Source organism: Lissotriton helveticus, chromosome 6 (genome assembly GCF_964261635.1).
Source record: "Lissotriton helveticus chromosome 6, aLisHel1.1, whole genome shotgun sequence".
In the NCBI taxonomy this organism is placed as follows: domain Eukaryota; kingdom Metazoa; phylum Chordata; class Amphibia; order Caudata; family Salamandridae; genus Lissotriton; species Lissotriton helveticus.
This window is the reverse complement of record NC_136067.1, coordinates 1,278,922,609-1,278,939,287: the sequence shown is the minus strand read 5'-3', so window position 1 is coordinate 1,278,939,287 and position 16,679 is coordinate 1,278,922,609. Positions and strand designations below refer to the sequence as shown.

Here is a 16,679-nt window from a genome sequence, read left to right as displayed (position 1 = left end):
GGAAGGATAGCCATGCAGGTGCTTGACTCTAATTATCTTCCCAAGACATTCTCTGATCACAACCCGTTAGAATCTGTCATCGCATGGGGTAGGATACCCACGCCGGTCCCCACTTGGCGCCTCTGGCCGCAACTGTTAGAGGACCAGGTCTTTCGTGCTGCCCTTGCTGACACTACCGAACACTATTTCATGCATCGCGGAACACATAACTACATTAACCAGAGTCCTTAGGGGCGACACCGCCGGTGTGTGAGTAGTGTGCAACCCCACCCCCTTTTTGTACTATTTCATAGACAATGCTAACACAGCCTCGAATAAGCTAATAGAATGGGACGCCTTTAAGGCGGTCATATGGGGAAAGGCCATTGGTACGACGGTGGGTGCATGACAGGAATTACATACCTCACTAATGGGGGTAAAGGAGAAAATGGGCACACTAGAAAAAGAAGCAGTCACGGATGCGGAGAAGCGTGGGCCTTTACAGGAGGTGCGCATCCACCACGCAGAATTATTGGAATCCCTGAGGGTACTAGATTACGCAACATTCACACAGCGGGCCCACACTGAGGCCGACAAGTCGGGAACATTACTGGCTCGCATTCTACGGGCTGATCCCCCCCCAGCCGTGGTCATACCTCCGCTTATTACAGATAACGGGGACACAATCATTGCGCAGGGTGAGAAATGCGGCGTTCTGCGATTATTATGCCACTTTATATAGAGCACCTGAGGGACACTCACTACACCACACCGAGGCATTTCTATCTGACCTCACTTACCCGACGATCCCGGAACAACTGCGTAAAGGACTCGTGGGTCCCATTACCCCACACGAAATCAGAGCGGCAATGAAGGGACTACCGCGAAACAACATGCCTGGTATTGACGGACTACCCATTGAATTCTATGACACGTACGCAGACACCTTAGTGCCCCGTTTAGTGGAATTATATAAAGGAAGTGTGGGAAAAGGGCTCTCTATCCGATACGATGGCACAAGCACTGGTCATTGCGCTCCCGAAACCAGGCAGGATACACACTGACATGGCAAACTACCGTCCATTGTCGTTGCTGTCAACGGAATATAAAATACTGAGCAAAGTATTAGCGAACAGACTGCTCCCACACTTATCAAACCTAATACACGTGGACCAGACTGGTTTTTTGCCCGCACGCTGCACGTCCCTAAATATTCGGAAACTACATTATATTCTTTCGGAGGCCCCGAAAAGGTACACGCATGCGGGCTGTATTTCCCTTGACCTACGACAGGCCTTTGATTCTGTATATTGGGAATACATGTTCCAGGCCCTGGGGAAATTCGGCATCCCGATGGAATATGTCACTTGGGTAAGAATACTATATAATGCTCCCACGGCACGTACTAGAACGGGAGGACATATATCCCGGGAATACACCATACATAAGGGTACTAGACAAGGTTGCCCGTTGTCGCCCCTTCTATTTAGCCTGGCATTGGAACCGTTAGCGATATACTTGCGCCGTGATTTTTTAGATATGGGGGTCCGCGTAGGTACCACGACCCACTAATTTTCAGCGTACGCCGATGATATTCTTATGTACGTGGCAGACCTCCGCAACCCAATGGACACGCAGTTTGAAACTTTCCAGAGATTTGAAAATATTTCGGGACTGGCTTTAAATACCTCCAAAACATACGCGTTTTTCTTCAAGGAGCGGGCGGACACTGCGGAGATACACATTGCGAGCACTTCCATTCAGGTTACGCAAGCGACTTAAATATCTGGGAATACAGATTCATAGAAAAACACAAGGACATGTTAAGAGGGTAATCTGAACAAGGAAATAAGAGCGTTGCTTTCTGGAGTGCATTACCACTTTCCATAACGGGCAGGGCGGCCATTGCTAAAATGGTCATGTTGGTTTATTACTTCACAAACCTGCATTTAATTGTGCCGCAACGCACCTTTGCCATGCTTAATACTCTGCTCACGGATCTCATATGGGGCAAGGGTAGACGCCGTATCAGCCTAAAAAAACTACAGGTGGGTACTGCGGCGGGTGGATTGGGAGTGCCTGACTTTCGCGCCTATTACTATGCCTGCCAATTGCAATGGCTGTCATACTGGACAGCGGGACGTAACCTACAAGAAATAGACTACACTGCTGCAGACTTGGAAACCGGGTCGTTACACGCCCTGTTGCTGCCGGGACATAGGATTTTGTTGGAACTCCCCGTGCTGCTGCAGACGGCGTTAAGATGCTGGAAAGCGGCATTGCAATATACCCAAACGGCGCGTAGGTACGCGGGTAATATACCATTGCTCGGGATCAATTGACGAGTGGCAGACTGACGAAACGGAAATTAACACCCTGGTTGGAGGTGGGCATCCATACGGTGGCAGACTTGTTTAAAGAGGACACACTGATGGATCATGCCACGTTCCTACACCAGACGGGTGCGCCGGCGTCTATGTTTTTAACCCACACGGCACTGATCAGGTTTGTTAAGACACACTGGGCTCCTCAGAGGATAGCCCCATTTGAAAACGAGTTGATTAAGATGGTGTATTATATGGGTGGCGGGCGACATCTGATAAAATGGCTATACACTGGGATAAGTGCACATACAAGAGTTTCCCTGCTTCCATTGAAAGCCCAGTGGGACGCGGATATAGGGAAGGTACTGTCGGAAAGAGAATGGGAGATAATCTTGGCACACCCCACAAAAATACCCCGCAACGCGAAATTAAAGTTTATCCAAACGATGGTACTACAACGTGCATATTTAACCCCGCACAGACTTGACAAGATGTTCCCCCAGACACAACACTGTTGCCCACAATGCTTTTTGGAGGGAGCAGGTTTCATACACATGGTTTGGGAATGTCCGCGTTTGCGTGGGTACTGGGATACGGCGCATGACAGAAGTTGCCACAAAGCTTACTCTTACCAATACTCTGGAGGAGTGCATCCTGGGGCTCCATACTCGCATCACCACTCACAAAGTGTACTTCCGGTTTGTAAACCTCGGTTTTATACTGGCTATAAGAAACAAGACTATGAGATGGAAATCACGCAAAGCCCCGGAAGTTCATGTATGGCATAGTGAATTGTTACGCTGGGGAGGAACGGAAGGTGCAGCATTGCGCAGGGAAGAATCTAGAGGTCTGCGCAAGACTCCGATATCCCTGGAATGGGAGAGGATGGAGGGGATACGCACGCAAGAAGTAGATTTGATGGCTTAGGATGTAAATATTATAGGGAGAACGGGACGTGCCCCAGAACGATTTGTAGACTGTGGTGGATGGATGAGATGTAGCCAGCTGTGTGGCCTACAGGATTACAAGACATTGCATACCCTTTCAACTTACCTTTTACTTCACCGGAAGCATAGACTAGGATAGGACAAGGCCGTAACCTTGGGGAGGGGGGTGGGTGGGGAACTGTTGAACTGCATATATTCCACTAAACTTATGATGTTGGTATTATCTGCTATCCTCCTTATGTTCTGTGTATATTGTATACTTGTCTGCCCTGCAGAAGATGTGCACAAACGGACATTCTTGGAGCTATACTATTATACAAAGGTGGGGACGGCTGGGCATGTAATATTGTACTGTGAACTTTTGGTAATGAAACTGAAAAACCCAATAAAATATGTTTTTTAAAAAATGTTAAGATAGATCTGTTGCCTTCACTATTTCATACATTTCTGATTATTGTATTGAATCCAGTGAGAGGCGTAAGGTTTTACTTGTATATTGAATTGGCCAATGGTGATCTAGGATGAGAAATAACAGCCCCAGATATGTTTACTTGTCTGGTCAGGAGTACTGTATCTTTACGCATGACTGATACCTGTTTCTAGCCGGGAGTAGAGCAATCACTGTACCCATCTGTTGCAATGTGCCTATACTTCACCCAATTAGGCTTTGTACCTGTGTGGAGCTGAAATTGACTTTTTTACCACTGTATTATGTCTGCTGAATGTCGCTGTGAATTATACCAGTTATGTATTCATACTTTAAAAGCATAAAAATAAAAGAATTTAAAAAAAAGTAGTCAAGTGAAGTAAAGTTGCTTATCACACTAGTTTGCATTTGTCAAAGCGAAAAAATAGCAGGACCATCAATAGACAAAGCATACAAGTAATGCTAAATAAGCAATCACACACCTGTAGATGCTGAAGGTCATCTTCTTGAATGTTCTGTGATAAATTGTACACCTTAAATAACAAGAAAACAAAACACTTAAAAAAATTTGAAACATTAAACAAGTACACCGACAAGTTGCGGATGTGAATGAAGGAATACAAGGTTTTATATAACAAACGATACTGCTTATGTCAATCATCAAGAACTGAACAAAAGCATTGAAGTTTTCCAAAGAATCTGTCAATGACACAGAAATGAATGATTGCTGTTAGTTTTAGAGCTTTCAAATCGCTTCAAAATAATATATGAAAGACATTGCCACCTTACATGTTGCACAGGGTATACTGCGAAACCTTTTTCCCCCGTCACTACATTAAACTTCACAAAGTAATGGCTTTAGGGTGGCTGGACTAGTGAGACTGCATTGGGTGTCAGCTACCAAGCATGGGGTGCACCATTTGCTCTATATTACAAACAGGCACAGAACGCCTTGGTCAGTCTTTCAATTCCACTATGATGTTTATTGCAAAATCAAGAGACGGGCAGGGTTGCTCATGGTCAACTCCCCGTAGCCTTCCCAATTTCCAGCCTCCCTTGCATTTGAAAAAAGAAGCCAGTTAGATTAAATTAGTCACTGACCAGGAAAAGTGACCATTGAACATTTTTCACAAACCCTTTTTTAAATGTTTATTTTTTTTAAAGGAAAATTGAAGTTAATGAACGACAGCGTTAGTCAATAGGCTGCAATGCAGAAAATAGAAGAAACTGGCATTGCGTTGTGCCTATAAGCCTCACAATACATCCTAGAACACATCAAGCCCCACTGGTCAGAGGTCAGATCATTTTTATGAGAAAACTGGGTCCTGGATGAAAGTTTTTTTCAGATTTAAGTATTATTGTCTGAGGAGGTGGTAGGATTCCAATGGAAGAGAACTGGAATTACAGGTGAGTAACTTTTCCTTCTCTTCCAGGGGATCCTCATCAATATCTGCATGGAACGATGTCCCTAACATTAAGTTTCTCAGTTTGATCGGTCATGAAAGAAATTGAAATGTCAATTGTGACTCAGCGCCTTTAAATAACTCCGAGTACTGCTTCCACTGATCCTCTAGGCATTGTGGTACGGGCTTCATGTGAAGCCTGGCTTTAGGATCAAAGAAAATGCAGGTGGTCATCGAATCACGGAGGGAAGATCTCTGTGGTGCCGTTGGGTAAGGAGTTAGCAGAAGACTGGTACACTTAAGATGAATACATTAAAATATCTCCGAAGGATACAATTTTGCGGATTGGTATCCAATACTGCGTCATGGTAGCGTATTCTGCCCACTGGGTGGGTTGTTGAGTTTGAGGCTCACCGGAAGATCCAAACGAGATTATGCATAGATGCATGAGGGGGGGGGGGGTGGGGGGGGGGGAGTGGTCAGCCAAGATATCCGCCAGGACGTGCCCTTAAGGAGCCTGTGTCGCCGCTACAATTATCCTGAATTATCCTGTGCTCCACATTCCATTAGAGGACACCTGGCTGAGTCACCTCTCCGCCTTACTCGCAGGAGCTAGATTCAGGGAGCCCCTGAGCTCAAGATCACTCATTGCTGGGGGCCATGTGACGCTCACCAAGGCCTGTATAGCTTGCTGGTCTCTACTCCCCCACGGCATGTGGGTGCGGGGACGCTTGGGGGTGGCTTCACAGAGGACACATCAGGGCCATCGGGCCAGCTCACACAGTGCAAACACTTTTGGGGCTCAGCTGGACGCCTGCAGGGATAATTTTGTGCCCCCATACGGAGGTTGGGGGCACTGCCTAAACACCTGAGGTCACCCCGGTAGGGGTCCTGTGTCATCTGCTCCTTGTTAAGACCTTGAGGAGCAAAGTAGCATGGGACTATTGGGGGGGATGGGTTGTCAGTGCTGCAACAAAGGAACGTGGCATCCCATTGTGGGAACTTTACACCAGCGGTGAACAGTGGTGTTCTTGAGCTGGTAGGGCGTCCTCCTGGGGTGACAAGCAGGCTTGACCCTTGGGGGGGGGGGGCGACGGACACCTCCTCCTGTCCTGTAGGGATACATAGATAACATGCCTCACCCAGGGTGCCGGGCACTAGGGCCCAAGGTAACCTCTGCCTGCCTTTCCAAGTAAGTTGGCACGCTTTACACCGATCCCTGAGAGGGGTGATTCTCCATGTGGTGACAGTGGCACAGTGCATCCTTATACTCTGGCCCGGTAACTGTTGTGTGTCTGCCAAGTGGCGGCCGTCTGCATGGGTCCTTGGAAATCTTACTGACTTGGAGCTGGAACACCCTTGGCTACATGTCTTCCCTGGGGCAGGACTCCCACCACTCAGCCTGGGGAACCTGTGGGGACTTCTCATCTTGACCGGACTTAGGAGTGCCTCCCAGGGCACACTCCCCTCTGTTACATCTATGTTATGGAGGACAGGCCACAGAGATAGCAGCAGGTGAATACAATCACTCAATGCTCCACTTCCCATCAGGCAACTCAGACTTACTCGTTAGTAACACCCAAGCACCCCGGAGCATCAGGAGGAAGCCTCATGTGCCACCCTACTAGAGGCAACTCAGGGCTCGATAGAAACTCTTGAGGGTCAACCAGCTGGGGTGCCCATCTAGGTAAATCTGCTGATGACAGATTTCAGCAAGGTGGCCGACAAAGTGGAGAATGCAGGAGCCAACATTACGAATATTGCAATTTTCCCTGATTATACTCCGAAAGTTCAGCAGCAGCGCAAGTCTTTCCTAGAGTTGAAAAGGAAATTGCGCACCATGAATCTCCGGTACATGCTCCTCTATCTGGTCAAGCTTCATGTTGCCGCAGCGAGGAGGTTGCACTTTTTTGAATGGCCCAAAGTAGTCTGGTACTGCCTGGACATGTCGGATGTGCATCCAGTGCACACCTTGAGTGAATCAGACCCCTTTCCACACTTTGGGTGGGTGGGCAGGGACATGGGTGCCCCGGACCCAGTGACGGCAACAGGTCACCAAGAGCAGGCACCAGCTGCATTGCGGTTCGGGACGATGGCACCAAAGACACTGCTGAACCGGGAACCCAGCGAGTGCCAGAGACGCTGCTGAGTTGGGCAACACTGGACGGTGGTGCAATCAAAAGGGAGGGTTTTAAGTAAGTAGGAAGTAGTGGCGCTCGGCTAGATTTGCCGAAGTGGTAAGAAAAACTCAAATTAATACGGTGCTAACCAGGTAGGGGAGACCCTTGTAACCCCTGTATGCATGTAGGAAAACTCCTACATCAAAATAGAACATACAAATCCTGGGCAAACGTGCATTAGTGTATACATATGAGGTCACATTAACATAAGTCCATTCAAGAATAAATGTCATTAAAGTTCGCAGAAGAGTTGTTTCCGGCTTCTTTTAATTCGTACCACGTAGAAAAGTAACCAGCAAAAACAACCAGCCGACACGTGTTTTGTCTAGGAGGATACTCCCACGACTTCTTCAGGGCAACAAGCCGGTGATAATTCCAACCCGGCAGGTCTGAACCGCAAGTAGAGTGAAACATAACCAAGTACAAAGAAATCTTGTCAAGTGACATTGGGTTCAATGAGAAGCCACGGGTAGGGACACGGGTGTGGGTCTTGGAGAAAACTATTATTTCACTGCAGCAACAAGGAATCCCATGGCTCAAATTCAATAGATCCGAAATAATTCAAAAAGTGGAGACCACAGGAAGGACTCTGGTGTGTGTCCCTAAGTTTGCAATTTGATTTGCTTTAGCGAAGCGTAATTCTGTGGCTCGCGTCTGTTCTTGCAGGTGGGACAATGAATGCTCCCTCTCCACTCAGTGACATTCATGACACTATATTGCCCTGAGGTGTGTGTGTCCACTGTTTAGGTGAGGAACCCCCCCCCCCCCCCCACCCCCACTGCCCGCATGTTTTCTTTTGTATCTGGAGAGTGGATTGGGGGGTGGCTGTTCCTGGTCACTGGTCTGAAAGTGAAAGCAAGTAACATCGGAGTTCTGATGAATCCTATGTGCAAAGGTCACCCAACATTGCAGCGGTTGCTCCAGCATATAGCTAATCCTTGGGTTGGGAATGGGTGCTATACAGGCAAGTCTCCTGATGTTGGGCGGCTGTGTTCTTCATAGAATGTTTTATATTTGGTGCACCTCCGGTGTGCATCTGTGGGAGCGAATCGTTCTTTGTAGGCTTGTATGCACTTATGGTTTGCTATCACTTGTTCGGGGGGTATCTTTTGCTTACAGGTTTTATTCTGCTTTTCAATGTTTCTGTTGCCATCATATAACAGGGAGAAGGGTGGGGACTGTCCTGCAAGCACTAGCCTATCCCGAGTAAGCTAGCATCTTTTAAGCTCCTTACCGGGAAAGTAAGGGGGCTGGGAACATATGAAAACTGGTGTAGAGTGCTCTCCTTTTTGAAGCGGCGTAAGTAAGGTAGATATGGTCTGCCTAAAGCAGACTCACAGACAGGGAGGCTACCGAGTTAACCAAAAAACGGAGGGGCCAATCTTATTGTGCCAACTACTCTACGTTCTCCCAAGGGCTAATTATCTGGATTGCACCGGGGGCTCCCTTTGCTTTAAAACAAAAGAGCATCGATGAATGTCTGAAAATGCTTTAAAGTCTGATCTTACGTTGTGTACCCTCCATTAGCCGTCTAGGTAAGTGCAGGCAAAGTTTTTTTCTCCTTAGATGTGCTGCGATGGACAGCCATACATTCTGCACAAGGTTTGAGGAGCGGACTTTAGTACAAATGGAAGGACTTTATACAGAAAGTGGAGTCCTACTGCGTTATTCTTTTTTATAATTGGCATGAATAATGATTTAGTATTACACAGATTTGACCCTATTTCACTCACTCCAAAGGAAATAAATCTACCTTTAATATAGCCAGCAGGGGAAGCCCAAGCGCCGCCATGTGCTTGTCAGTTTGGAAAAAGCCCTTGGAATCTAAGCCTGGGCGTAGTTCGCGTAGTGCACTTCGCGAACTGCGTAGTGCGCTGTTCGCGATGATTGCACAGTGCCAGATGCTTGTCCGCACTGTGCAATCATTGAAAACGGCATCTTGCACAGTGCGAGCTGTCTTTTACTGCCGCTCGAGTAGATTTTTACTCAAGCGGCAGCTTTCTCAACGTGGACTGGTAGTTTCTCATCGCGAGCGGTCACAAGCATACACGACCACTTGCAATGAGAAACCCGACATCCCCGCGTTGAGAAACTCGCCGGGAGGGTTATTTCCCACACTCGCGATTGGCAACTTGATGTTGCTGATCGCAAACGAGGAAAAAGTCTCGCCGGGATGTCATTTTGCTTGGTCGCGGTCGCCAACTTGACGTGGAGGACCGCGAGCAAGCAAAAAATGGTTGCTGCACTACGCTACGTATATTTGCACTGTGCTAAGTGCAATTCACGTTGTGCGAAGTAGTGCAAACTTCGCAAACTAAACGAGCGTAGTGTAGTGCTTTGCCCAGGGTTATTGGAATCAGAGACGAGCTAAAAAAAATAAAAATGCAGAGTCCCTAGCTGCTATGGTAAAGCGCTTCATTTACACGCGCATTATTAAGCAACCTGGAAAACCATACATGGAGGAAAGCTCCCAGTCCTCTCTCTCTTTCTATAGAGAGAATGACAGCGGAGCCGATGCTCCAGCGATCACCAAAACAGAAGGGGAAACTACTCTGGTGCATAGGAGTCGATCCTCTAGCGAGAGTGCCAGGGGAGAGGCTCAAAAACAGCCTGTGCAGAGTGAGGGTTTCTCCTTTCTAACGTGTTGAATGCACTTTTGGCATGGTTGGTAGTGTTAGTTTTGCTATGGCATAACAAATTTGGATATATTTGAAAATCCATCCTGCTATTCCGATTTTAGAAATAGCATTCTCTGTGTGGATATTAGAAAGAAAAACATTTGCTGTGTTTTTATGAAGGATTTGGTGTTCTCCAAATAGTACACAAGTGCTTTTTTAACATCAAGTGTCTGTAAAGCACCTTATGCCACAGGATCTGGCTTTGGAAAGAAAACTGACAACTCTAAAGTTGGATTTAAATGGAAAGCGGACAACACTTTTGGTAGGAACTTTGGGTTTGAGCATAAACACACTTTATCTGGGAACACTTGATAGTATTGTTCTTCAATAGTGACCCCATGTTTTTCGCTAACTCTTCTTATAGATGTTATTGCTAAAAGAAAAATACTTTCCATTTTAAGAGTTGAATTTTACAGTTATGTAGTTGGTCAAATGTTGGACCCAGGAGTCTTGTTAGCACACTGTTTAGGTTCCATGCTGGTATAGGAGGCGTACGAGGTGGAATGATTAGTTTTAATCCTCCCACTGATGACAGGAATGCGGAAGACGGAATCTCTGCTTCCAGTTTTGTAGATCCGCTACAATAAGCTGCTAAATGTAGGAGAATGGATGCATATGGTAAATGCACTATCTGCAAGTGTAACATGTAACTGATTAGTTGTTATTCCTTTGGAGAAGAAGGGTTAATGTTTGGTGAAGCACAATAGTGCACAACACGTTTCCATTTTGCTGCATAGCAAGTTGTTGTGGTTGGTCTTTTGGCCTCTTTTAGAATAGTCATACATTCTGGAGGTAGGTTCAGGTATCCAAACTGTAACCTCATGAGCAAGACTGCAATATTGAGGTGTTTAACATTGAGAATTCTCACCCTGCTGTGAATGAGGTAGTTTCGGTAGTGGGTAGTTTCTTGTAAGGTACTAGGGATAGCTCTAGTAGTGTTCAGTACCATGGTTACCAAGCCCATGTGGGAGCTATGAATACTAAGTTTAATAAATCTGCCTGGGTTTCCTTACCACGTATGGAATGAGTGGGAGAGACGCAAAAGCAAATATCCTTGACCAGTTCATCCATAGTGCGCTCCACCTTGGATTGCGGGTGGGGGTGTCTTTGGCCCTTTGAGTTTTTGGCAGTGGCGAAAAGGTCTATTGTGGAGGTTCTCCACCGGTGGAAGTATCGTAATAATGGAGTACATTTTCCACTCCTGAACCTGTTGGGGAGACCTGCTGAGAAAGTCCAAAATGGAATTGTCCTGCCCCGGTATATATTGTGCCAGGAGGAGTATTTTGTGACTGTTTGCCCATTTCCATATGTCTGTGCCAGCTATGACAGTTGGATGGAATGGATCCCTCCCAGTTTCTGAATGTTCAACATTACAGTCATTGTCTGTTCGTAGGAGGACATTTTTCCGTGTTAAGTTTGGTAGGAATGCTTTGAGAGACATTAATGAGCAATGTCAGTTGTTGTGTGGCCCAGTGGCCCTGAACCACAATGTCCTTCACAGGATCATCCCACCCCATAAGGGAAGCATCGGTTGTGATTGTTACTTGCAGGATTGGGTCCTTGAAGGCTCTTCCCTTCAGTAGGTTTGAGGTGTTCCACAACTACAGTGCCTGATGGACCTTGGATGAAACCAACACAAGATCCTCCATGTTGCCCCCAGCTTGTGACCATTGCGATGCAAAGCACGCTTGGAAAGATCTCATGCGTAGTCTTGCATGTGGCACTATTGCTATGCATGATGCCATCACCCCTAGAAGGTGCATCACTGTTTTGAATGGTAGGTCACTATGTGGCTGAAAAAGATCCAGTTGGTTCTGGAGATTGAGAACCCTTTGCACATGGGGTTAAGCTATCCTGAGACTAACTCCCAGGTATGGTTGAACCTGAAGTTGGAGATGGAACTTGGTTGCATTTATTTTGAAGCCCAATTGGTGTAGGAGCTCGATTTTGCTGTGTGTGTCTGTTAGGCATTTGGCTTTGGTTTGACTCATCAAATAAACACAAAATATGGCATTATCTGTATCCGTCACTGTATAGGAGCTTGGGATAACTCCTATACAGTGACGCATACAGGTCATTACACCTTAGTACGCCTCCTATATTTCCCCCTTGGTAATCTTTTAATAAACAAGGGATACCATCAAATTAAAGGATAATTTAGTAGATTATCCCACTGATTTTTAAAGTTTTAAACTGGCCCTATTGTCCTGAGAAAAGAAATATCTAAGAACTCCCTCAGAAAAGCCCCATTCTGAGGTAGAGTCCGCCCTGGTAGCAATACCTTACCAGGGTGGGACGAGGTGGCAAATGATGAAGCATGCCACATTACGTGAGTGAGCCATCCTCGTCCAATTCTTGGAATTGCCTGGAATCTAGGTAACAAATAAATAACAGCACACAGAGAACACATTGGCTCTTTGGCATATAACTTGCTGATTTGCTTCTTTAGCAAACCGCATTTCTTTGAGGTTATCACGCCATATTTTGTGTTGAGTAGTAAGAGCAGGCGCGAGCCCCGTAACACACTGCCGTCTCCCTTTTCAGATAGTATGGACTTTTCATCAGAAGGTCGTCCAGATCGGGAAAGGGGTGCATGACTTCTCTTAATTTTGCAGCTACTACCACTAAGCATTTTGTGAACACCGTTGGGGCTGCTGCTACCCTAAATGGTAGAACCTTGAATTGGCAATAATATTCACTAACCACAAATCGTTGGTATTTTTGATGGATTGTAATGTGGAAACAGGCATCCTTTAGGTCTATTGCAGTCATTAAGGTGCCCTTTTGCAATAGCGATTCTAGAAAGGGTAACCCAATCAACCCTTGTAGGCTTGGGCAATGTTCAATACAAGGTAAAGTCGTCTACAAGGGATTTGTTTGATCACTATCATTCACATTACTTGTTGAAGCCTTAATCAGTGAGATTGTCATACATGAACTATCTCGCAGGTGTCCACAGGACAACACTTATGAATCTCTTGGAGCAAAAGTAACACACGGAAGAACTTATTTATATAGAAAATATATATTCTGTATTTAATTGCTGGATTGCAAATTCATTAAAGGGGATACATAAAATCTTGAGTCTAATGCAAAATGTCATGAAAGAATGTATAAATCAATTCGACAAAACAGTTCATAACAGAACAACCACTCCTGTTAATCAAATGAGAGCAACTAAAAAGCATAGATCATAATAGCTCTTCCAGACATAAATTTCTTAGGAGATGGTGTGCAGGTCGACGTTTCGGTCTTTGTAGCTGTAGTCTCTAGGACCATCTTCAGGAAAAATGTTTTATTGCAAAAAAGGGTGCCCCAGGGTTATTGGGGTGATCGGATCTATGGAATTGTGAAGGAAGAATTGTCTCAAAATCTTTTCTTGACTTGGATCTGATCTCAACAAATAAGACCTCACTATCCAGACAGCAGTTTCTGGATAGATTCCAGAAAAATGAAGGACGTGTCTTCAATGTACGCTTGTTAGAGACGCAACCAACCACCTCGGCCAAATACAATCCGTCCGCTCCACTCTACGGATTGTATTTGGCCAAGGTGGTTGAGATCCAAGTCAAGAAAAGATTTTGAGACAATTCTACCTTCACAATTCCATAGATCCGATCCCCCCAATAACCCTGGGGCACCCTTTTTTGCAATAAAACATTTTTCCTGAAGATGGTCTTAGAGACTACAGCTACAAAGACCGAAACGTCGACCTGCACACCATCTCCTAAGAAATTTATGCCCGGAAGAGCTATAATCTATGCTTTTTAGTTGCTCTCACCTGATTAACAGGAGTGGTTGCTCTGTTATGAACTGTTTTGTTGAATTGATTTATACATTCTTTCATGACATTTTGCATTAGACAAGATTTTATGTATCCCCTTTAATTAATTTGCAATCCAGCAATTAAATACAGAATATATATTTTCTATATAAATAGGCTCTTCCGTGTGTTACTTTTGCTCCAAGAGATTCATAAGTGTTGTCCTGTGGACACCTGCGAGATAGTTCAAGTAGGACAATCTCACTGATTAAGGTTTCAACAAGTAATGTGAATGATAGTGATCAAACAAATCCCTTGTAGACGACTTTACCTTTTGCAATAGCGGTATCACATCTTGCAATGTCACCATATGGCAGTGTTCAGACCGTATGCATCGATTGAGTGGGTGTAGGTTCAGAATGGGCCATAGTGAGCGGTCCTTCTGGCTCTGTTGGTGGTACTGCTGCTGCTGGCGTTGATAGTATGTGTTTTCAGGGGTAGATTCTTTAGCTGCCCATCTACCCTGGTTATGCTTAAAAGGCTGTTTTTGAAGTGATCTCTGTAAGGCACTCATCGATTTTGCTGTGTCCATGTCTTTATTAATTTTCTCAAGTTGCGTGTCCACAGCGGGCTCAAAGAGGTTTAACCCATCGAATGGGAAGCAGATAATCTGCTACTGCACCTCTGGTTTGAACCCTGATATGCAGAGCCACCCATGTCTGCTGAGCATGAAGGATGTGCTGATGCCCCTTGCATCACTGTCTGCTTTGTCTAGTGCATACTGGATTGTTGCATTAGAAATCTGCCTGCCCCAACTTACCAGTTCTTACCCTCACTTACTAGGACTTACCCTCGCTTCTTATATTCATCTGGGAGATAATGCATGAGTTCTTGCACTTCGTCCCAGGTAGCCCCGTTATATCTAGAGTGCTCCAATTTAATTGGCAATCCTACAGTGATTGGCATGGCCTGCTGTCACCAGTTTGCCCACATCAATCAATTTACTTTTGTGATCTGGAAAAGGCACTTCTCCAGTGCCCTGTGCAGCAGCTCTTTATCTGGCAGGGGTGACAAGGGAGTCTGCTGGGAGGTGCTCACATATGTAAATTGGTCAGTTGGCAACAGCCTGTATTTTGTTTCTATCCAAGGTGTCAGAATCCTAAATTTGACTGGGTCTCTTAAGATCTCTTTGGATATGTTGAGTACATATTCTATCATTGGCAAATATTGGATAGCACTCTCTATGCGTAAAAGTGTGTTTCTACCAGGAAGTCAGTTTGCTTTTAAGTAGTGTGTATTGGGAACTTGTGGTACTACAACGCTCTCAGTATGACACAGAGGTATGAGCATGTGTCCATGTCTGGGCCCGGCAGGACCACGCCAGTAATCCCACAGGTCTGGGGTGTGGTGGGTGTCCTGTGCTCCCTGTGTCCCCTACAAATCAATGTCCTGGACTCCCACATCTTGTGGAGAGGGCAAGTATGTGAGTAGTGACTCTGGGGGGCCGAAAGCCACTTGACTTGTGGCCCAATTCTCTTGTGCCACCAGTTTTGTTGGAGGCAGCAGCAATGTTTGCTCCTGTGCTGGGATCTTGGCAACCTCTTTGCGTTTTTCTTGCATAAATTCTTGCAGTCCCTTAAAGACAATGCGTTATTCCACAGTTTGCTTATGTGAGTGAGTCTTTAAATTCTTTGGAAACAGTGGAATGTCCCCAAACTTTGTGCAGCTTTGGTACCCCAGATGTCTGGCTTTTCTTCTGGCCAGAAGTATTGCCCATGCTGTTTTTCAGGCCTCGGAGCAGAGTGCTGTTTTGATTCCAAGACGCTAGAGGTCGAGCATTTCTTCTGATCAGACTACTTTAGTGGCATCACAGCCTGCTTGGCATCTTTTGGTGCCGGTGTCTGTCGGTGCCGATTTAAATTTTAGTGGCCATATGTCAGTAGATGCAGACCTGTGTTTGAGCTGGAACCAGCCCTCTGTTGTGGCTGTGTCGCCCGATTGGGATCGAGAGATTTCTCTGCCCTTCTCGGCTCCCAGGCGTGTTCGCTGTATCGGCCTGAGTCGGATGGCTGTGGTGCTCCATGGTGCAGAAGGGGGTGGGGGGGAATGGTGGTGATGAATGCAAGATCTTTTTTGCACTTTGATCAGCAGAACTCATGGTGTGCGGCGTCGTCTTGGTCCTCGGCCAGCCACGAGAATCGGCGTGGGCAAGTGTGTTCGTCCCTCCGAGTGTGAATTTGAAGCAACATAGTGGGGGCTGGCGATGACCACTCCACCTCCTATCAGAGCACTTATCTTGCGCTCTGCGTCGCTCTTATGCGAGAACTCAGCATCGGCTGCTAGCACCATGTTGTGCACAAGGCGTCAATTCCTATGGGTCCGAAGAGATTTTTTGTTCTTGACTAACGTGCACTTTTCTTTGTGCTCCAGGGATAAGTATTAATTACACTTTGTGTCGTGGTGTGCGTATTTGGAACCACACCCATGGCACAGTTGAGGTCCTCAGTCTCTATCACTCTGAGTTGGGCATTCTTGGGGAGTGTGTCGATCGCAGGGCATGAAGTCCCCAGCATATATGATCTGTTGGTGTCGTTCGCTGGATCTCCAGTTGTGTTTTCCCTGTACAGTAGGCTGCATGGGTGTTGAATGCTAAAGAGCTCCGATGCAGTCCATCCAAGCCAGATGGCGGGGAAAACTTTCCAACAAAAGTACTGTTGAGCATGCGCAATACCTCGAAGGGGAGGAGAGGCGATGCACGACGACGATCATAAACCATCCTCAAGGAAAAACAACTTGCAGTTTCCAGGCCCAACACTAGATGGCAGGAGTATGCGTAGCATGTGTATCTGCAGCCATATATTTTATCCATGTGTTGGTTGCCGCTAATAGTAACTGGTAGGGATGCCCGCCTATTTCCTGTTGCTTCTGCCACTAGTTTCCAAAATCTACTGCTATTCTTTAATTTTCTGGACTCTCGT

The 16,679-nt window shown here is 46.0% G+C and overlaps 1 protein-coding gene across 3 annotated transcripts in view; it reads right to left on the bottom strand.

Annotated features, from left to right (window-relative positions):
* The window catches only part of ATL2 (atlastin GTPase 2), a 614,707-nt gene that overhangs the window by 260,908 nt on the left and 337,120 nt on the right, over positions 1-16,679 (bottom strand). For all 3 annotated transcript variants that reach the window (XM_078649021.1, XM_078649023.1, XM_078649022.1), the window contains exon 5: positions 4,160-4,210. In XM_078649021.1, the coding sequence (XP_078505147.1) occupies positions 4,160-4,210 (51 nt within the window). The remainder of the gene's footprint in view (positions 1-4,159; positions 4,211-16,679) is intronic.